Raw genomic sequence first — 22760 nt, 5'->3', positions numbered from 1 at the left:
GTGCGATATCCAACAACAATGAAAAGACTGATGTGGTAATTTCAGGGGTCATCTATTTGCCCTTCAAAAATGTTTTTCCGGGGCGCCCGGGTGGCTCAGTGGGTTAAAGCCTCTGCCTTCAGCTCGGGTCGTGATCCTGGGGTCCTGGGATCAAGCCCCACATTGGGCTCTCTGCTCAGCGAGGAGCCTGCTTCCTCCTCTCTCTCTGCCTGCCTCTCCACCTACTTGTGATATCTCTCTGTCAAATAAGTAAATAAAATCTTAAAAAAAATGTTTTTCCAATTTAAAAATATTTTGACAGGATTTTATTTGAAGAGATGGAGAGTAAAATACAGGCACAATTTTTAAAGCATCCCCCTCCATGACAGACAATGCTAAATACTTCAGAACAGTATCACTTTAACTCCCTAGGATAGCTTTGTAAAAAGGGTCCTGTATCTGCTCACTTTAGAGAGGAGGAAATGGTTGATGGATTTGGCCTGGAGCCGGAAGTCCTGGGAGTGTCAGGAGGCGTCTGAGAAAGGAGTTTAAAGGACCAGTTTCTTTCTCCAGTGATAGGGGCTGGCAGAGGAGCCCATCCTAATTCCTAAGACTTCCAGCAGCTAAATGCTGAAGGGCAGTCATCAGTAGTGAACTCAGGCTAGCTCAGGGGATCTCAAGGAGAGGCAGGGCTGCCTATTTGGGAGAACTTCCGGAAAGTGGTTTGAGAATGATATGAGAGATTATTGACCTTTAGTGAAGGGAGAGGCAGGCACACACTGAGGTCTTACCCTCAGAAGTACTCTGCTAGATTTGTAGCATGACTTTCAGACTACACGAGTTCAGATTGTTCAGGGGCTCCTGTGTGGCTAAGTCAGGTAAGCATCTTGCTCTGGTCTTCATCTCAGAGTGGTGGTTCAAGCCCCATGTAGTGACCTCAAGTTTGTAGGGTTGGCCCAGTGTGGGGTTCCAGTCTCAGCTGGGATTCTGCTTGAGATTCTCTTCCTCTCCCTCTCCCTCTGCCCCTCCACCGCTTTCTCTCTAAAATGAGTAAGTCTGGGGAAAAAAAAAAGTCCCACCAGTAATCACATAGGTGAAATCCTGTCTCTGATGGTCTGACTCTCAAATGAATGCATTCTGCATTCATTCTGCATTAACATTCTGCAGAGGGCGGTGGGGGGCATGATTTTAATATACACAGAATTTCCCAAGAATGTAAAAAGAACAAAGATTTAAATTTTATTGGGAACTGTAATTGGCCCATTTCAAATATTATATCACCAATAGCAATACTTGTAGCTATTCAAAATGGATGCGTTTGTGTTTAGCACTTCTTTAATTTTTTTAAAGTAGACTCCACACCCAAAGTGGGGCTTGAACTCAGGACCCTGAAATTAAGAATCACATGCTCTACCAACTAAGCCAGCTAGGCCCCCCCATTACTTGTTTTTAAATATCACTCATAAAGAAATTCAACAATATTTTTATTTATTTATTTATTTGTCAGAGAGAGAGAGCAAGAGAGAACGCACAGGCAGAGTGGCAGGCAGAGGCGGAGAGAGAAGCAGGCTCCCTGCAGAGAAAGGAGCCGCATGCGGTACTCTATCCCAACACCCTGGGATCGTGACCTGAGCCGAAGGCAGTAGCTTTACCAACTGAGCCACCCAGGCGTCCCTAGAAATTCAACAATATTTAGTTGAATATTGTTTTATGTATCCAAACTTCATTATAATAGGCACAGCATCTGTTTACTTCTCTATGTCTTTTGGTGCTTGGGTACCCAATTATTTTCATACTGATAGGTATTATTTCTTTTTTCTTTTTTTTTTTTTTTAAGATTTATTTATTTATTTGACAGATAGAAATCACAAGTAGGCAGAGAGGCAGGCAGAGAGAGAAGGGGAAGCAGGCTCACGCTGAGCAGAGAGCCCGATGTGGGGCTCGATCCCAGGACCCCGGGACCATGACCTGAGCCGAAGGCAGAGGCTTTAACCCACTGAGCCACCCAGGCACCCCTGATAGGTATTATTTCATGATCAACTACTGTCCTCTCCGTTCTTCATTTGGTGTTTAATCATATTGAATTTCTGAAATTGTGCGTGTAGGCAGGTTGTGTTAGCAGTTTTTTTCCCCCCAGGGGAGTAAAAAGGAGCCTGAGAAACTATTTGTAAAAGGCCCATCCTACAGCATCGGCCCCGCCCCAAGGCCCCACCCCTTGCAGCGGGCCCCGCCCCTCGCGCCTCCGCCACATCCAATATGGCGGCCATTGCGGTCCGCTCAGGCGCTTGAGCAGGTCGCCAGTGGCGCGTTCCACTCCAGTCATGGCGGCCCCCGGACAGGCACCGGGCGGTGAGGCTCTGGGTACCTGCGGTCTGGAGAGCATTCTGGAAGCGCTGAAGCTGCTGCTGAGCCCGGGAGGTGAGAGGACGGATCTCCGCGCGGGGCTGCCCTCTCAGGGCCGCCAGTCTTCCCGGGCTGCCCTGACTTCCATAGTGTGCGCCCCTCGGGCCCTGCATGGAACCCCCAGCTCTGAGGCCGCCCGGCCCCGCTCCCGGGGACTTCGGGCATTGTCCGGCCAGCCTCATTTTACTTGAGGAAGCCCAAGATCAAAAAGGGGATGGGATCCGCAGCATACTGATGGTAACCGACGTCTCTTGAGCGCTTCTCTTGTGCCAGGCACTCACTATTAAGCGCCCTGGGTACATGGTTCCATTCAGTCCTTACTGTCAGCCTCTGAGGTAGGGACTGCGGCAAGAGTTTAGAAAAGGTTAGACTCTTGTGACGCGGAATGGGAGGTTCATCCTCTTGAATGCGCAGGGTTTAATGTGGATGCAGATTTATACAGAATGCCGAGGCGTACAAAAAAAGGAAGCAGTGGTGTTTGAGCTGGGTTTGGGGAGAGTATTTAGGGATATCGTCTGTAGGAGGGACTTAGAGTCACTTCTGTCTTTCGCCGTGAGTTGACAAGACCTTCCAGGGTTAGAATCTGAAGGGACCTTAGCAGTGGTTCAACCTGGCACTGTCTTTTTACACCTGAGGACACTTAAGACTCACTGAAGATATTAAGTAACCCGCCTCAGATCATGTGGTCAGATTAGGGGCCGAACACAGACCCAGAACTGAGGTCTGCTGAATTCCATTCTCAGACCAAAGGCAGATTATTCCCTATGGAGCCTCTGCTGTTCTCTGAAGCTTTGAGAAAGGACACAAGAGATGGAACTGTGCAGGAAGGGGTTTCTAGGGTGAGCAGCGTAAGGTTCATGAAGGGCCATGAGGTGACTGTTCCAAATCTCAGATTTTGCGCTAACACCCCCCTCTCCCACCCCCCACCAAATGCACAAATTCCCAGGAACATTGTACCATACCTGGGAGAAGTGACAAGAGGTCATTCATAATAGTAATTGAGCGCCTACTAAGTGTCAGGCCCAATGTATGCTGTTTACCTGTATATTATTTAATCCTCATGACAATCCCATGAGATAGGTATTACTTGGATTTTCTTTTACAGATGTAGAACCAAGGCTCAGGTACATTCCAAGTTGGTACAGTGTCAGTCTAGTAAGTGGTAGAGTCAGGATTTTTTTTTTTTAAGGTTTTATTTATTTGAGAGAGAGCGTACACAGAGGGAGAAGAGAGGGAGAAGTATATTCCCTGCTGAGCAGGGAGCCGGACTGGGGGCTTGATTCCAGGACCCTGGGATCTGCTGAAGCCAGATGCCCAACTGATTGAGCCACTCAGGTGCCTGAGCCAGGATATTTTTTATTTTTATTTTTCAAGTAGGCTCTATGCCCAGTGTGGGACTTGAACTCAGGACCCCAAGATCAAAAGTGGCATGCTCTATCCCCTTAGTCAAACGGCTATAGCTAGGATGGTTTTTAATTTTTTTTTTAATTTTAAGTACCAGTATAGTTAATATACAGTGTTACATTAGTTTCAGGTGTACAGTGTAGTGATTCAGCCGTTCTATACAACACCTGCGAATCATCACCACAACTGCACTCCTTAATCCCCATCACCTGTATCACCATCCCTCCATCCACTTCCCCTCTGGTAACCATCAGTTTTCCTCTATAGCTAAGAAAGAGTCTGTTTCTTGGTTTGTCTGTCCGTCTGTCTCTCTTTGCTTGTTTTTGCTAGTTTCTTTCTTAAATTCCACATAGGAGTGAAATCATATGGTATTTATCTTTCTCTGACTTATTTTGCTTAGCATTATTTATACTCTCTAGCTCCATCCATATTGTTGAGCATGGCAAGATTTCATTCTTTTTCATGGCTGAGTGAAACACACACATCGCCCACATCTTTACCCATTCATCTATTGATGGGTAACATTTGGGCTGCTCCCATAATTGGGCTATTGTAAATAATGCTGCAGTAAGCATAGGGGTTCATATATCCTTTTGAATTAGTGTTTGAGTATTCTCTGGGTAAATACCCAGTAGTGTGATTACTGGATTGTAGGGTAGTTCTATTTTTAATTTTTTAAAAAATTTTACATTTTAAAATTTTTAATATTTTGAGGAACCTTCATACTGTTTAGTTCTACGTTGGCTGTACCAGTTTGCATTCCCACCAGCAGTGCAAGAGGGTTGCTTTCTCTCTGCATCCTCGCCAATACTTTCTTACGCTTTTTTATTTTAGCCGTTGTGACAGGTGTGAAGTGGTATCTCATTGTAGTTTTGATTTGCATTTCTCTGATGATGAGTGATGTTGAATATCTTTTCATGTGTCAGTCATCAGGATAGCTTTTTTTAAGTTTATTTAATTTTTTTAGTAATCTCTACACCAAACATGGGACTGAAACTCACATCCCCAAGATCAGGAGTGATTCTACACTTGCTCTTCAACAGAGCCAGCCAGGCACCCCTGGATGTCTTTTTTGGAGAAATGTTTGTTCATGGAGTCTGCCCATTTTAAATTGGGTTATTTGTTTTTTGGGTGTTGAGTTGTATAAGTTCTTTACATATTTTGGATACTTTTATTTTTTTCATAGAGCCAGTATTTGAACTCCGATGCCTTCCACTATAGTATGATAACTATACTACTTTGCCCCAATGAAGAAGTAAACTGCAAAATAAAGTCTTAACCTGTTAATTGAGAGGTCACTGTCTAGCAACTCAATCTGGAAATGACTGACAACGACGTTAAATGAGCAAAAAATCTGGAAGTAATCTATCACAAAGCACATACATGCAAAGCACATTTTATTTTGTTTTTTAAAAGATTTTATTTATTTATTTGAGAGAGAGAAAGAGAGAGAGAATGAGAAGGGGGAGGGTCAGAGAAAGAAGCAGACTCCTTGCCAAACAAGGAGTCCTATGTGGGACTCTGTCCTGGGACTCTAGGATCATGACCTGAGCCAAAAGCAGTGGCTTAACGAACGAGCCACCCAGGCGCTTGCAAAGCACATTTATAAAAGACCCTCTAAATCTTGAAGAATATGGGCCCAGCGTGCTTCCGCTGTACTACTCTGCTTAAATTTCGAAGAATATGTGGTGGAATTACATACATACTTGTACTCATTTAACATACAGGAATTCAAGCATTCCTTTTTGAAAAAGTTTACTGTGGTAAAATGATAAAGATGTTGCACATATAGTCTGTTATGTATTGTGTGCCTCTGCCTGTTTCTTTTTATCATATCAGCTGCTGAGGGAATTGAAAACACTTCTGTGCATCATGAGTATTCAGATGTCTCTGATGGACCGAGGGTATTGAGAAGTCAGGATGAAAGTAGTGGCCAAAATTCTATCCAGCTGGATTAAACTCTTTTTGATTTGCCTTTAAATTTGATGCCCTTTAGGGCCGGCGCCTGGGTGGCTCAGTGGGTTATGGCCTCCTCTACCTTCCGGCTCGGGTCATGATCCCAGGGTCCTGGGATCGAGCCCCACATCGGGCTCTCTGCCCAGCAGGGAGCCTGCGTCCTCCTCTCTCTCTCTCTGCCTGCCTCTCTGCCTATTTGTCTGTCAAACAAATAAATAAAATCTTAAAAAAAAAAATTTGACTCCCTTTGAGATAATACTGGGAGTCATCTGTATATAGTAGCCTGACCTTACTGCTACTGGAGAAACATTGGAGCATAAAAATGCTGGAGAAACTGGAGCATAAAAATTTATGCTCCCAAGTATCTTGTCTGTTGGGGGAGATGGTACTATATAGACCAAGAGAAATGAAACATGGTGGCATAATGCTCGTGGTGAAGGATGCTGCAGGTAGCACCCGGATCGGGGAGTGGTCTGCAGGAGTGGAGCTATGGAAGTCTGTAAGAGAAAGAGGAATTCAGTCTCAATGGGAATTAAACAGAAAGGAAGAAAGATGCCAGTGGTCTCTCACTTTTGAGCCATGAAATATTCTACATTAAGCATTTTCTTTTCCTCTGCCTTCCATTTCTATTCTCAGTCATGGGGCACAGAATAGTTATCTCCACCTCTTTTGTTAGGAAATGTGTTAAGCAGAATTTGAAAGGGGTTGGTCAATTTTTTTTTTTTTTTAAGATTTATTATTTCCAGGGGTGGGGAGGGGCAGAGGGAGAAGGAGGGAGAGAATCTCAAGTACACTCTGTGTAGAGCCCGACACAGGTATCAGTTCCATGACCCCGAGATCACGACCTGAGCCAAAATCAGGAGTCGGAAGCTTAACCAACTGAGCCACATAGGGGTTTGTCAATTTTAGTGAATTTTATTTGTAAGAAATGGAAACTGTCTCAGCAATATTTTTCCTGACTATGAATTTTTTCTATACTAAATATATATTCAGTGAACTCTGTCATTAAATTTGAATTACATTGTCAGGAAGGAGCTGGAAATTTTGATAATTTGTAAATAATGAAGCTGTACCACACTTAATTTTGCATGCCATATTGCTTTGCACTTTGAACATAATAAAAAGTACTACACAAACTGTGGAGTCTGATTTTAAATGTCACACAGCATAGGCATTTAAATTGGTGATTGGGAGGAATAAATAACGTTGTGCCTAAGAGCGGCATTTCCCGAAGTGTGATAGGGATGGTTTTAAGTGGTACATAGAGTAGCATTTTGAGGCTCTGTTATGTAGTATAGTGATCAAGAGCTAACTTACCAGGGAGAGTAGTATTGTTTTGATTTTTACAAATCTCTTTAGCATCTGGCTTATTAGAAGACAGCTGGATTTTCATATTCGCTTCACTGTTTAGTCTGTCACGATGGGTTGTTTTGATTGAAATAGATGAAGAAAATCTAAACTCTCATAGATATGTAGTTGGAAAAGGAAGAACCCGGTTGCCTTTTCCAAAAATTGTGTATATTTTTTCGTAGTGTCCTGAAACTGAACAAGAGGTAATTTCTTAAAGGTTAGTTGGGATATGGAATCTGAACTGAATGAACTTTTCACAGTTGGTACACTCATGAGAGAATGAGACCGAAAAAGACAATAATGCCCGAGTATTAATATGAAAATAATTTTTAACTTTCAGACTCCCTGAGGAGTCCATATAACCCATTTTGAAAACCACCTTAGGGGATGCCTTTGTTATTTTCAAGCAGATTTTAATTATTTATCACCAGTAGAGGGCAGAGAAGACTATGCTATGAAGGGGCTCTTGAAAAACAGCTAATGGCTTTTGTTTAAATCATTTTCTTTGTGTCCCATTTTGGGTTCAAAGATCTTACAAAGTTGCAGGAGATCACTTAGAGGTTGTTTGGTGGTCTTAATGGTTAGCGGTGACAAGTTAGGAGAACACTTCTTTCCTTTTCAGGTAGTAGCTAAAGGAACCACAGACTCATGCTACTGAATCAGAACACTTGCCCTGAATGGTTTTAGAGAAGTACTGAAAAATTCTTATACTTCTGATTCTCATTATTCTTAACGAGTAGTGTTATGTTTCTTTTACTTATATAGAAGTAGTTGATATTCCTTATAGTAAATTTTTTAAAAATATAGGGAAACTAGAAGAAGAAAAATAAAATGACCTTAATCTCCACTATCTGGAGGTTGCATTTTGGGAAATTTTTTTTTTTCTGATAAACATAGATAGACTACATACTGTTTTATAACCTTAAAATAAAATAACTCTTTTAAGTACAGAAACTATACATATTCACTTCAGAAAAAAACTTCTAAATGTAGTTAAGCAAAAAAGAAAAATTACCCATAACCCTCCCACCCAAAGGTCATCACTTAATACTTTGAAGTATAACCTTTGAGAATCTTTTCTGTGTGTGTACATATGTATATACATGTGCATATTTAATTTTTAAAAAAGATTTTATTTATTTATTTGACAGAGATCAGAAGTAGGCAGAGAGGCAGGCAGAGGGAAGGGAAGGGAAGCAGGCTCCCTGCTGAGCAGAGAGCCCGAAGTGGAGCTTGATCCCAGGACGCTGGGATCATGAACTGGGCCAAAAGCAGTGGCTTAACCCACTGAGCCACCCAGGCGCCCCATGTACATATTTTAGTAACATGTTCCTAGTGTTCCTTTATTGATCAGTTTTCAGAATGATAGTGTCTTAATCTTCAAAGGTAACCAATGAAGTAATTTCTTTGTTTTATTATGAGCTAATAGATTTTTTAAAAAATTTTATTTATTTATTTGACAGACAGAGATCACAAGTAGGCAGAGAGGCAGGCAGAGAGAGAGAGAGGAGGAAGCAGTCTCCCTGCTGAGCAGAGAGCCCGATGCGGGACTTGATCCCAGGACCCTGAGACCATGACCTGAGCCGAAGGCAGCGGCTTAACCCACTGAGCCACCCAGGTGCCCTGAGCTAATAGATTTTTTTGTGTATATGATATGTTTCAAAAATTGTAGTCATTATTCTTGATGCTCATATTGCCGCATTTGTGGCTTGTAGGAGCCACTCCAGGGCTCTTTTTTTCTTTTTTAAAGATTTTATTTATTTATTTGACAGACAGAGATCACAGGTAGGCAGAGAAGCAGGCAGAGAGAGAGGAGGAAGCAGGCTCCCCGCTGAGCAGAGAGCCCGATGCAGGGCTCGATCCCAGGACCCTGAGACCATGACCTGAGCCCAAAGGCAGAGGCTCAACCCACTGAACCACCCAGGCGCCCCTCCAGGACTCTTTGACATGACCCTGGTAGTCTTTGATAGCCTTCTCGCTTTCAGGCATGACAAGATGTTCCAGACTCATCTTACACATTTCTTGCCCTATGCTTGAAAACAACTGTCTTTAAGGAGAAGTGATATTTATTTTTTATTAGAGAAAGAGAGAGCATGAGTGGGTGGGGAGGGGAGGGCAGAGAGACTCTCAAGCAGTCTCCACACTCATGCAGAACCCAGTGCAGGCCTTGATCCTACAACCCTGAGATGAAATCAAGAGTCAGATGCTCAACCTGTTGAGCCACCTAGATGCCCCGAAGGAGAAGTGGTATTAGAGACTACAGTCTACTACAGTATGGAGACTAGGCCTATTCATTGTCCCTGGTGTCCTTACTTACAGACTTTTTCAATTATTAAAGCTAGGAAATATATGGATTTTCAAAAAACAAAACATAAATCCACAGTTCTTACTGATACCCCAATTAAAATGAAATATGATGGAGTTTAAATTTTTCCCAACACTTTATGAAAAATTTCAAGCATATAGAAAAGTGGACAGAATTTTATAGTGAAAACCCATATACCATGATCTAGATTCTTTCTTTCAGTTTTTTAAAAAGATTTTATTTATTTATTTGACAGAGAGAGATACAGTGAGAAAGGAAACACAAGCAGGGGCAGAGGGAGAGGGAGAAGCAGGCTCTGCACTGAGCAGGGAGCCTGACGTGGGGCTTGATCAGACACTTAACGACTGAGCCACTCAGGTGCTCCCGAACTAGATTCTTTCTTCATTCCATATTTGTCCACCTAGCCATTCTTCTATATTTTATATTTTTATATTTATATTTCTTTTTTTTTTAAAGATTTTATGTATTTATTTGACAGAAGTCACAAGTAGATGGAGAGGCAGGCAGAGAGAGAGAGAGGGAAGCAGGCTCCCTGCTGAGCAGAGAGCCCGATGCGGGACTCGATCCCAGGAGCCCGAGATCATGACCTGAGCCGAAGGCAGCGGCTCAACCCACTGAGCCACCCAGGTGCCCCAATATTTATATTTCTTTTATCTGAAAATATTGGTTCCAATGAAGTTAATGTAGTTTACTTATTTCATACATGTACATACATATATAGGTATTTGCTTAACACATTCACACACATGCATATAATATTTTAAAATAACAAATCCTACATCACCATCATCAACAAACCTACTTTTTTTTTTTTAAGATTTTATTTATTTATTTGACAGAGATCACATGTAGGCAGAGAGGCAGGCAGAGAGAGAGGGGGAAGCAGCCTCCCTGCACAGAGCAGAGAGCCTGATGCCAGGCTCAATCCCAGGAACCTGAGATCGTGACCTGAGCCGAAGGCAGAGGCTTAACTCACTGAGCCACCCAGGCGCCCCATATTTTTTTTTTTAAAGATTTTATTTATTTGACAGAGAGAGTGAGAGAGAGCACAAGCAGGGAAGCAGCAGAGGGAGAAGCAGACTCCCTGCTGAGCAGGGAGCCTGATGTAGGACTCAATCCCAGGACCCTGGGATCACATCATGAGTCAAAAGCAGATGCCTAACTTCTGAGCTGCCCAGGTGCCTCTACAAACCTACTAATTTTAGGGGATTTTTATTTTTTGTCCTCAGGATGTATAAAGTTCTTTTTTTTTTTTTTAAGATTTTATTTTTAAGTAATCTCTCTACCCAGTGTGGCGCCTTAAGTCAACAACCCTGAGATCAAGAGTCTGCACACTCTACCAGCTGAACCACCCAGGTGCCCCTGAAGTTCTGTATTTCAAGTGACTTGAAATAATTCTCTGCATTTATGCTGCTAACTTGGTATAAAGCAGGAGTCTGCATACATTTTCTGTAAAGGAGCAGACTTTAAATATTTTGGGCTTTGTGACCCATATAGGCTGTTACAATTACTCAATGCTGTTGCTGTGGCTTGAAAGCAGCCATAGGTAATATATAAATAAATGGGCATGACTACATTCCAATAAAACTTTATGGAAAAGGTGGTGCACCAGATTTGATCTACAGATTGTACTTTGACAACTGTGGACATAAAATACAGAGTTATTAGATCCATTTGTATGGATTTTTAGGAATTATTTTGAAAAACAGTTTTTACTTAATTTTTTTAACTAAGAAAAACACATATAGTGTTCCAAAAGAAAAACTCTAAAACTGGATGAATTTGTCCCTAGCTCCTCCCCACAGTTCTCTTCTCTCTGTAGATAACTCATTTTACTTTTTAATTTGTTCTTTCATTCCTTTTGGATAATAAAAGCAAATAATGTATTTTATATTTGTTTCCTTTCGTAGACAAAAGGTGGCATGTGATAGACATTCTCTTATACCTTACTTTTTTTTTTTAAAGATTTTATTTATTTATTTGACAGAGAGAGAGATTACAAGTAAGCAGAGAGGCAGGCAGAGAGAGAGAGGAGGAAGCAGGCTCCCTGCTGAGCAGAGAGCCTGATGCGGGGCTTGATCCCAGGACCCTGAGATCATAACCTGAGCCAAAGGCAGAGGCTCAACCTACTGAGCCACCCAGGTGCCCCTTATACCTTACTTTTAATATTTAATGTCTTAGAGATTACCACATCATGGTTCACAGCAATTTTCCTCCTTTATAAGCATGCCGTTATCTGGATATACTATTGTTTATTCAGTCACGTCTCTTTTAATGGACATTTGGGTTGTCTCAGGTCTTCTGTTAATACAAGAAGCACTACAATGAATAGCCTGTGTATATGTAATTTCACATTTTTGCCTGTGTATTTATCTATAAGATAGATTCCTAAAAAGTGGGATTGCTGGGCCAAACGTTAAATACGTATATAATTTTGTTAGATATTGCCAAATTGCTCTCTTCAGGAATGTTACCATTTTCGTTTCTTCCAGAAATGTATGACAGTGCGTGATTTCCCAAAACCCTGCCACATAATGTGTTATAAAACTTTTGGATTTTAGCCAGTTGATAAATGGGAAGTGCTATTTCAGTATAGTTTTAATTTACTTTTCTGTTACGAACAAGGTTGATCATATTTTTATGTTTAGAAGTCATTTGCATTTCTTTTTCCATAAACTGTTCATATCTTTTGCTCATATAGTATTTCATACTCTGTTCACTTTATTTTTTTAAAAGATTTTATTTATTTGATAGAGGGCAAGCAAGGGGAGTAGCAGGCAGAGGAAGAGGGAGAAGCAGACTCCTTGCTGAGCAGGGAGCCTGATATGGGGCTTGATCTCAGAACCCTGGGATCATGACCTGAACCGAAGGCAGATGCTTAACTGACTGAGCCACCCAGGCGCCATTTCTTTTCACTTTATTTATTTATTTGTTTATTTATGATTTTATTTATTTGTGAGAGAGAGAGAGTGTACACAGGCAGGAGGAGCAGCAGGTAGAGGGAGAAGCAGGCTCCCTGCTGAGCGAGGAGCTCTATAAGCTACTGTATCCCACCACCCTGGGATCATGACCTGAGCTGAAGGCAGATGCTTAACCCATTGAGCCACCCAGTCATCCCACCCCTCTGTTCACTTTAGAATATACTTACTTAGAATATATTGAATGAGCATGTCTTTAAATAATATTCAGGGAAATTTTTTTTGCAGTAATCTCTGCACCCGGTTGGGGCTCGGACTCATGACCCCAGCATCAAGAGTCAGATGCTGTCTGGACTGAGCCAGCCAGGTGTCCCTTGAGATAACTTAATGGCTACAAATATTCCATTATTCATTCGTTCATCTACTACCTGTTTTGATCAACACTACTTTATCTGACTGGCCTTGTTCCAGGCAAGGAGAATACAACAAAGAATGAAACAGAGCAACATTTCTGTCTGCAAGTAGCTTTTATTCTAGTTGGCAAAGAGACAATAAATAATAAACAAAATAAATACTACACTTACATGTAGTATGTTAGGTACAGGTAGACGGTTATTTACTCATCTAGTCTCCTGTTAATGAATATATACTTCTCATTTTACACTATTATAAGTAATGCTCTGCTGAGTACTCTTTTAGTTATTCCATTTTAATTCTTTCTAATTTTTTTCTTAGAAGGTGTTTTAGTTTTAAAGTGTGTTACTTCTTATATTCATTTACATTGTCAGTGTTTTATTATGGTTTTCTAACCATAACCCTCCTCTTTGCCTTGTATTTTTAATGGTTGTCCTGGAATTATGGTACATATCCTTAATTTTTCATGATCTGCTTGGAGTTAATATTGTTGCTACTTCACATTAACAGTGAACTATAAAAAAAAAACCTAAAAAAAACAAAAACAAAAACAAAAACAACAGTGAACTATAAGGGCCATTTTATGGCTCCCATACCCCAACTTGGACTTTATGCTATGATTTTTTTTTAAGATTTAATTTCTTTATTTGAGAGAGAGCACAGAGGGAGAGAGAAGGTGAGAGGGAGAAGCAAGAAGCAGACTCCCTGCTGAGCAGAGAGCCCGACATGGGTCTTGATTCTAGAACTCCCAGATCATGACCTGAGCTAAAGGTAGACACTTAACTGATTAAGTCCCCCAAGTGTCCCTATGCTATTATGATTTTCATGTTTATTATATTTATAGAAGTTATAAATCCAATACACTTCCATAGATTTTGCCTTAGACATACATATATTTGAAGAAATTAAGAGAAAAACTTAGTCTTTTATATTTACCTATTTACCGTTTCTGATGTTCTTTATTCCTTCCCAAAGATCCCATGTAGTAGTATTTTCCTTCCGCTTGAAGAATTTCCTTTACCATTTGTTTGTAGTGCAGGACTGCTGACGGTTCTCTTCATTTTCATTGATCTGACATGTCTTTATTTTACTTTCATTTTTATTTTTATTTTTTTTAATTTTTAATTTTTAATTTTTTTAAGATTTTATTTATTTATTTGACAGAGAGAGATCACAAGTAGGCAGAGAGGCAGGCAGAGAGAGAGGAAGGGAAGCAGGCTTCCCGCTGAGCAGAGAGCCTGATGCAGGACTCGATCCCAGGACCCTGAGATCATGACCTGAGCCGAAGGCAGCGGCCTAACCCACTGAGCCACCCAGGTGCCCCTTACTTTCATTTTTAAAGGTTATTTTTACTATATCTAGAATTCCAAATTGACATCTTATTTTTTTTTTAAAGACAATTTGTGTTTGTATTTTTTTTTTAATATTTTATTTATTTATTTGACAGAGAGAGAGATCACAAGTAGGCAGAGAGGCAAACAGAGAGAGAGGAGGAAGCAGGCTCTCTGCTGAGCAGAGAGCCCGATGCGGGGCTCGATCCCAGGACCCTGAGATCATGACCCAAGCTGAAGGCAGAGGCTTAACCCACTGAGCCACCCAGGTGCCCTGACATCTTATTTCTTATGTCAGTATTTTATAATTTTTTTCCTAGAGAGAGTGTCATGAGCAGTGGGGCAAGGCCAAAGGGAAAGGGAGAAGGAGAATTTTTTTTTAAGATTTTATTTATTTGAGAGAGAGAGAGTGTGGGTGGTGGGAGGGGCAGAGGGAGAGGGACAAGCAGACGCCATGCTGAGCGTGGAGCCTGATGCAGGGGTCAATCTCATAACCCTGAAATCACGACCTGAGCTGAAAACAAAGAGACTTTTGTCTAACGAATGGAGCCACCCAGGTGCCCTGGCAGAGAGAGAACTTAAACGGGCTCCTGGTCGGGCTCCTTTTCACGACCCTGAGATCATGACCCTGAGCTCATGACCTGAACCGAAATCAAGAGTCAGACACTTAACTGACTGAGCCATCCAGGTGCCCCTCTTCTGTCAGTATTTTAAAGATGTTTTTCTACCAGTTTTATCAGTCATAAGTTCATGGTCATTCACAGCATTGTCCCTCTTATATAGTACTCCATACTTTTCTGGCTGCTGTCAAGATTTTCTCTTTCTCTCTGGTTTTAACAATTGGTTCTAATATGCCTAGATGTGATTTTTTTTTACTTACTTTGGTACTTGGAGAGTCAGCATGAGCTGGGTGTACAAATTTTGTAGTTCGTAGTTCAGAGCTGGTTTTTAAAGACATGGGCCTGGAGAAGATCCTTGAGGAAGAGAGTGTGGAATTCAGGACAATCCCAGGACAATGTAGAGGCCTGGTAGAGAAAGGCCGAGCAGCAGAGACACGGCCCTTGAGATGTCTCAGAAGCCAAGGGATGAGTGTGTTTCAGGGAAGGAGTTGTCAGCTCTGTCTGCTACTGCTGTGAGCATGTTAGGCTCCTTTACCAGTAGAGGGCGGAAAAGACCCTTTTAGGAAAGGTTCGGGGCGGGTTGGGGGGGTGGCGGATTGAAAATAGATATTTTTTCGGAGGGAGGTGATTAAATGAACCCCTCCTACCCTTAGGCCCATATGTTGTGATCTGCTGCACTAGAATGTAAGTTCCATGAGAGAAGAGACTTTGTTTTGTTTAGTGCTTTATCCCTGGCACCTAGAACAGTTTGGATGAATCGTCTGTGGTAAACATTCAGCCTTTTATTTTTTAGTTCTGGCTACAATTTAAGCCCAGTAAGGTGACTAGATATGGCCTCCGCCCTCAGAACACACGGGGAATAGAAACAAACTCAATGAAGTATAATGTGTTATATGCCATTCTGCCCACATTCCAGAGTGCTTTGCGAAGGCAGAAGATGGGGTCTTGAATTCTGCCTAGGCTTGGGTGGTGCGACTGGGGAAAGTTTTCCAGGGACAGTGACATCTAGGCCAGGCCCCAGAGGGTGTTGGAATGGGTAAGGCATCCACACACTGAGAAATACAATTTGTTTCCCATGTATGTGAGACTTTTTTTTTTTTTTTCCCCTTCAAAAGGATCAGACTCAAGTTCGCTACAGATCACAAAACACGATGCCCTGTTGGTTACCTTAAATTCTAACCTGTCTGCTTTGGAGGACAAATTGCTGACGGATCCTCATTGGAAGACACTGAAACTCCTAAGGGATGACATCGCCAATAACGCAGAATGGCCACAGAACTCTGTGGATGTCACCTGGAGTTTTACCTCTCAAGCCTTATTGTTGCTGTTGTGCTTGAAGGAAACCATGATCCACCTTGCAGCTGATTTCACTCCAGGTAAACCCAACCTGAAGACTCCAGAAGCTGCTCCTGCCCTGAGCCCAGATACACTTAGCATCTCTCAGCAGAAGACCGTCCAGTCAGCCTTGCAGTTTGTAGTCACCTTGGGTATCTGCCCCTATCTCATGCCTGGAGTTGGAGTCCCTTTGAGACGCAGAACTGAGTTTGGGGCCGTGGTTCAGGACGTGGTGTGCCTCGAGGCTCCTCCTCATGCGACCCGGCGCCTGTACACCAGCTGCAAGGTTCTTCTAAACGTTGCGCGTCACGCATCTCTGGGGAGCTTGATTTTCTGCCGCCATTTTGGAGATATTGCTGCTGGTCTGTGCCAGCTGGGATTCTGCTCAACCAAGAGAAAACCACCGAAACCTGAGGGCGAGGTAAACACACATTGAGTGTGTGTGTGTGTGTCTTTGTGAATGTGTGTATATTTGTGTGTGTGGTTATAAAAGACAATTCTTAGGTCTTTGGAAAAGGGCTTTCGGAAAGACCTGGAATTCCTGTTGAATGCCAAAGCATATCTAGTGGATAAATGAATCTTTTTGGAAGGCTGGCACGTCATTTATTAGATGCTAGTCCTTAGCGTGCCTAGAGAGTTCATTTTACCTGTTTCTTCTTGGCATTTTGTGACCATGATTGCAGGTTCTTTCTTGAGTCTCTGTTTCCTTTCTTCTTCTTCTTCTTGCTTCTGTTTCTTTTTTAATAAAATGTGTATAATCATACTTGCCTTGGAGGGTGGTTGTGAGGATTAAGGATAATGTGTGTAAAGTACCTAGCCCAATCTCCAGTAGTGCTCATCAAAAAGTAATTACTACTAATACTAGTTTTAAACTATTCGTCTGTCCTTCATTAAGTTCTTGGAAAGATTAAATGAAATTAAGTATGTAAAGCACTGGGTCACTGCATAATCCAATCAGTGTTCATTGTTAGTATTACCTGTTAGGAGTATTGGCCTGGTTTTTTTCATGCTGACATAGTAAGGATTTGGGTACCTGGATTGTAAAGGTGCTGTGGAGGTTACGGAAGCAAAAGACATTAACTGAAGAGACAAGATGCGTAAGTACAACATAGCAGGGACCCCGAGTTCCTCATGAGAAGGCCACCAGCATCAGCATAGGAGCCTAGTGAGAAGGAGCTCTTAAGATCTAAATGTATTGAAGGTCACTGTGTCTCGAATGTGGGCTAATTCCTTCGCCCCTGCAGCCAGATTCATAATGCCCACCCGCCTCGTTTCTCTGTCACCTATGTCACACTCTAATCGTAGGTCTTCTCTGTTTGTTCCTTTTTCTGTTCTCTCTCCTGCATATGTTCACAAACATTTGTCTAAAAGCTGCTGTCATCCGAGCAGTGACATGGAATGATGAGCTTCCCCGGTGGCTTCATGTTGTGGGAGCAGGGCACTGTGCTCTTTACGACAGGGTGTGAGTCTTGGCCTTTCTCTCCATGCCTTCTGTTTCCAGGGCTCTAAGATAAGGTGGGGGGGCCTGGATTGACAGGTGTTAGTACTATTACCTAAGCAGTGCCCCAGGGTGTCAAGCAGGAGGTAGAAAAGGGAAGCACACAGAAAGGACCAAGTAGGAAGGAAAGAGAAGTTGATAGAAGGGGAAACACGGGGGGTACATGTTTTATAGCTGGGCAAGTCCCAGCATCAGGAGCTGCTCTAAACAGTGCGAGTGCTTCACGTTACTAAATGGTACTGGGCGCAATCCTGACTGCTTTACCAAGTTACTGAAGGGGAACAGTACTGTTGAGGTTCAAGGAGACCCAACAGGTAGCCCTCCTCGGGCACCTGGGTGGCTCATTGGGTTAAGCTTCTGCCTTCGGCTTGAATCATGGCCTCAGGGTCCTGGGATTGAGCCTCACATCGGGCTCTCTCTCAGCCGGGAGCCTGCTTCTTCCTCTCTCTCTCTCTCTGCCTGTCTCTCTGCCTACTTGTGATCTCTCTCTCTCTGTCAAATAAACAAATAAAATCTTAAAAAAACAAAACAAAAAACAAATAGCACTCCTCTTTGCTGCCCAACTTCTGAATGAATTAAAATTTAACCGAGTAAGTGAGCTAAAAACTCAAAATGTCATCTCTCCTGCTCCTAAGTGCAAAATTGGGGATATAGCTTATTGATGGAGACAGTTGGGCTTCCTAACAGCGCATTCCAGAGTTAGACACACTTACTATTACCAGTTGTAAGGAGTGCTAGAAAACTGTAGCACCCTGTGCTCCCCTGTGGCAGGGGATATGCCCCTGTAAAATCCACAGCAAGGAAGAGCAGAGCAAAATGTACACTTGCTCCCAAGATGCAGAAGACAAACGAGCCAAGTGGTACCTGCCAACACTCACCGGTAACTAAGTTTATTTTAGACTCACCAATAAGGTAAGTGCCTAAAATCTCCTGCCCCAAGGTGAGTGAGGGGGTGCAGAGGGTGCCAGGAGTGTTTTGGTGTTATTACTTCCTGCATGTGGAAGGGAGTCAAGAGAAGGAAGCCTGTTCTCCTGTCTTGTCATCAGTGTTTTCATACAGTGCCGTGAACATTACCTTCTAGTGCCTGCTAAAGCCAAGTATATGTTTCTTTTAGGTTTTAACAGAAGAGGAAAAAACGCTATCTAGAGAGGCCCTGAGAGACATCTTGGATCAAGCGTATCAACCACTAGCAGTCCGAGAGTTACTTCTCCTCCAGGGAGGACCACCCCAGGTATTCCGGCCTGGGCGCTCCTGGGGGTGAATCATTAGTGATAATGTGCAGAGTGTTGTCTTCTCCTGGGAGATTTGATAATCTAGTTGAGTCTTTGGTATTTGTAAAACTAAGTTACACTGACCCTTAGGATAATTTTTTTTTTAAGATTTTATTTCATTTAGGGGCGCCTGGGTGGCTCAGCGGGTTAAGCTGCTGCCTTCGGCTCAGGTCATGAACTCGGAGTTCTGGGATCGAGCCCCACATCGGGCTCTCTGCTCAGCAGGGAGCCTGCTTCCTCCTCTCTCTCTGCCTGCCTCTCTGCCTGCTTGTGATCTCTCTCAATAAATCTCTCTTAAATAAATAAATAAAAAATCTTAAAAAAAAAAAGATTTTATTTCATTTATTATTTATTTTTTTAAAAAGATTTTATTTATTTGTCAGAGATAGAGAGAGAGAGAGGGCGCACAAGCAGGCAGAGAGAGAAGCAGACTCCCTCCTGAGCAAGGAGCCTGATGTGAGACTTGTTCCCAGGAGCCTGGGATCATGACCTGAACCGAAGGCATCAGCTTAATTAACTGAGCCACCCTGGCATCCCTAAGATTTTATTTTTAAGTCATCTCTATACCCACTGTGGGGCTTCAAACTATGAGCCTAAGATCAAGAGTTGAATGCTCTAATAACTGAGCCAGCCAGGCACCCTAGCCATTAGGATAATTTTTAAGGATTTTTCTATTAATGGAATTATGGCCGCTTTTTCCAAGGATATGGCCATTTTATTTATTTGCTTTGAATTTTTGTTCATTTTTAAAATTTAACTAAAATATGGCAATCTTATTGAAAACGTATTTTATTCATTCTGAAACTGAAGCTCTTTGGGCACCTGGGTGACCTGGTTGGTTGAGCGACTGCCTTAGGCTCAGGTCATGATCCCAGACTTCCAGGTTCCAGTCCCACATTGGGCTCCCAGCTCCTTGGGGAGTCTGCTTCTCCCTCTGACCTTCTCTCTCATGCTCTCTCTCACTGATTCTCTCTCAAATAAATAAATAAAATCTTAAAAAAAAAAATTTCTGAAACTGAAGCTCTTTTTTTTTTTTTTTTTTTTAAAGATTTTATTTATTTATTTGAGAGAGAGAGACAGTGAGAGAGAGCATGAGTGAGGAGAAGGTCAGAGGGAGAAGCAGACTCCCCATGGAGCTGGGAGCCCGATGTGGGATTCGATCCTGGGACTCCGGGATCATGACCTAAGCCGAAGGCAGTTGTCCAACCAACTGAGCCACCCAGGCATCCCTGAAGCTCTTTTTTAATACTAAAATTTGGCTGTTTGATAATATATTCTTTGGGCAGAAATGTTTAGACATCTTACTCTTTGAATGGAATATATATATAGTCAAGACATTAACATTAGTGCTATCATTGGGACTATTTTTATCTCCTTTGAAAACACAATAGTATATATTCTGGTAGGTATAAGATATTTTCTTAAAAATAATAATTTATCTGAAATGTTTTATTATTATTATTATTTTTTAATATTTTGTTTATTTATTTGACAGAGAGATCACAAGTAGGCAGAGAGGCAGGCAGAGAGAGAGGAGGAAGCAGGCTCCCCACTGAGCAGAGAGCCTGATGCGAGGCTCAATCCCAGGACCCTGAGACCATGACCTGAGCCAAAGGCAGAGGCTTAACCCACCGAGCCACCCAGGCGCCCCTATTTTTAATTTTATTTTTTTAAGATTTTATTTATTTGACAGAGAGAGAGAGATCACAAGTAGGCAGAGAGGCAGGCAGAGAGAGAAGGGAAGCAGGCTCCCTGCTGAGCAGAAAGCCTGATGTGGGGTTCGATCCTAGGACCCTGAGATTAAGACCTGAGCCAATGGCAGAGGCTTCACCCACTGAACCACCCAGGGGCCCCTACCTGAAATGTTTTAATTTGATGATTTAGATGGAGTTACCTACTTGCTTATAGTGTCTATGTTTTGTTATGACCATAGCTGAGTAAAGAGTTAGGGACCAAAGGAGTTAGTGGTCTGTCAGGCGCAAGGACCGGCCGAAGCTGGGCATACAAAGATATCTCCTAGATGAAGTCATTTTCGTTTCATCTCTAGAATATTACTGTAGCCTCCCATGGGGCCCCTCTGGCCTCACACTCGACTTCTCCGGTAGCCTCTACAGTTTGCCAGATTGAATCCATGCATTATAAGAGCATGGTGAAGAGCAGAGACTCTGGAGGTCAGTGTACTCTGGAGGTGAGCACATCGCAGTGTGCAGTTATGTGAATTAGTAGACCTTTCCCTCAGTTTCCTTAATGATAGGATAGTAACTCCTTGCAATTCCGTTTTGAGATTATGTGAGTTATTTAGCACAGTGCCTGGCAAATCATAACCCCCTCAATAAGTGGTAATTAGTCCTCCTTAAATAAAAGAGGGAGGACAGGCTAGTTAGGATTAAATGTTTTCTCTCACTGGTTTTTATGTTCACATAGTTCATACCATGATTGACAGCAACATAGTTCACACTCTAGACCCAAAACAAGAGACCCCAAGTCTGTTTTGTTCATGGTGACTCCACAAAGCTCTCAAGAAAGAGTGCTTGAGGAAATTCAACTCTTTTTTCTTTTCTTTTCTTTTCTTTTTTTTTTAAGATTTTATTCATTTATTTGACACACAGAGAGAGAAATCACAAGTAGGCAGAGAGAGAGGGGGAAGCAGGCTGTCTGCTGAGCAGAGATGTGGGATTCAATCCCAGAACCCCGAGATCGCGACCTGAGCCGAAGGCAGAGGCTCAACTCACTGAGCCATCCAGGTGCCCCTCAACTCTTTTTTCAAAGTGCTATGCTGCAAGGAGTCAAAGTAGCTGAGACCAGGGAGGCACGACTAGCGTGTCCTCTTACTGTCATGAACTGTACCCTTAGTGGTGAGTAACATTCATAGGACCATATGGAAGCTAGATTTGATTGGAAGGACTGCATTCAGAGATTGGTTACATTAACTTTCTATTTCTAAGATCTATACTTTATTCACCTATGTGTCTATTCCTGGGTTTGAAATTTCACTTGATATTTCACTTGAAGTTTCTTGGTATATCTACTTTCTTTCTTTCTTTTTTTTTTTTTATTATTTTTATTTATTTATTTGACAGAGAGAAATCACAAGTAGACGGAGAGGCAGGCAGAGAGAAAGAGAGGGAAGCAGGCTCCCTGCTGAGCAGAGAGCCCGATGTGGGACTCGATCCCAGGACCCTAAGATCATGACCTGAGCTGAAGGCAGCGGCTTAACCCACTGAGCCACCCAGGCGCCCCGGTATATCTACTTTCTTAGAAGTGATTCTGAAGGAGGTTTCTTTTTTTAGTATATGTGCTGCCAAAGCGAGCACTGAAGGAGGTTTCTTTTTGGAAAAAAATGCCACTCTGCTAAGTCTGTTTATCATACTGTTAATTGTCAGTGTGACTCAGTATATATTTACTTATTTTAATGATTTCTTCACATCCTCTCTATTTCACGGACACTGAATTCATGCCTTTTCCTTCTTTTTCAGTCCTGCACAGATGAGAAGACACAAGTGAGGTGTCAGGCCCCAGCTTGGCTTCGGCGTCTATGTGGACAGCTGCTCTCCGAAAGGTTGATGAGACCCAGTGGTGTTCAGGCAGTAGTCCGGGGCATTCTTGAAGGAGCAGGTGGTAAGAAATAAAACATTTCTGTTACTTTGGTATCCAGTTTCTTTCAGGTCAGGGTCTTTATCATTTGGCTGTAAACCTGATTGTGACTAATCTCTGCCTTTGTGGAGATAAAGGAGGTTAGAATTGGGAGAGGAAACCTTAATGAACTTCTTTTTCACAGAAACTCATTTTCTTTCCATTTTTCTAAGACAGTATTTTTCTAAAACTGCTTACAAGGCAGCTGCGTGGCTCAGATGGTTAACTGTCTGCCTTCGGCTCAGATCACGATCTCTGGGTCATGGGATCGAGCCCCAGGACTAATTCCCTCCCAGTTGTTTAAGTCTCCTTTCAGCCTATT

The 22760-nt window shown here is 42.3% G+C and overlaps 1 protein-coding gene across 1 annotated transcript in view; it reads left to right on the top strand.

Moving 5' to 3' along the window:
* Positions 1-2256: 2256 nt before the first annotated feature.
* Positions 2257-22760, top strand: part of TANGO6 (transport and golgi organization 6 homolog) — a 182841-nt gene continuing 162337 nt past the window's right edge. The window contains exons 1-4 of the mRNA XM_044255839.1: positions 2257-2397; positions 15817-16457; positions 18649-18765; positions 22282-22423. Coding sequence (XP_044111774.1) covers positions 2301-2397; positions 15817-16457; positions 18649-18765; positions 22282-22423 — 997 coding nt within the window. The 5' untranslated portion in view covers positions 2257-2300. The remainder of the gene's footprint in view (positions 2398-15816; positions 16458-18648; positions 18766-22281; positions 22424-22760) is intronic.

Source organism: Neovison vison, chromosome 7 (assembly GCF_020171115.1).
Source record: "Neovison vison isolate M4711 chromosome 7, ASM_NN_V1, whole genome shotgun sequence".
Taxonomy (NCBI): Eukaryota; Metazoa; Chordata; class Mammalia; order Carnivora; family Mustelidae; genus Neogale; species Neogale vison.
The sequence above is the reverse complement of the archived record's forward strand: the minus strand, read 5'-3'. Positions and strand labels throughout refer to the sequence as shown.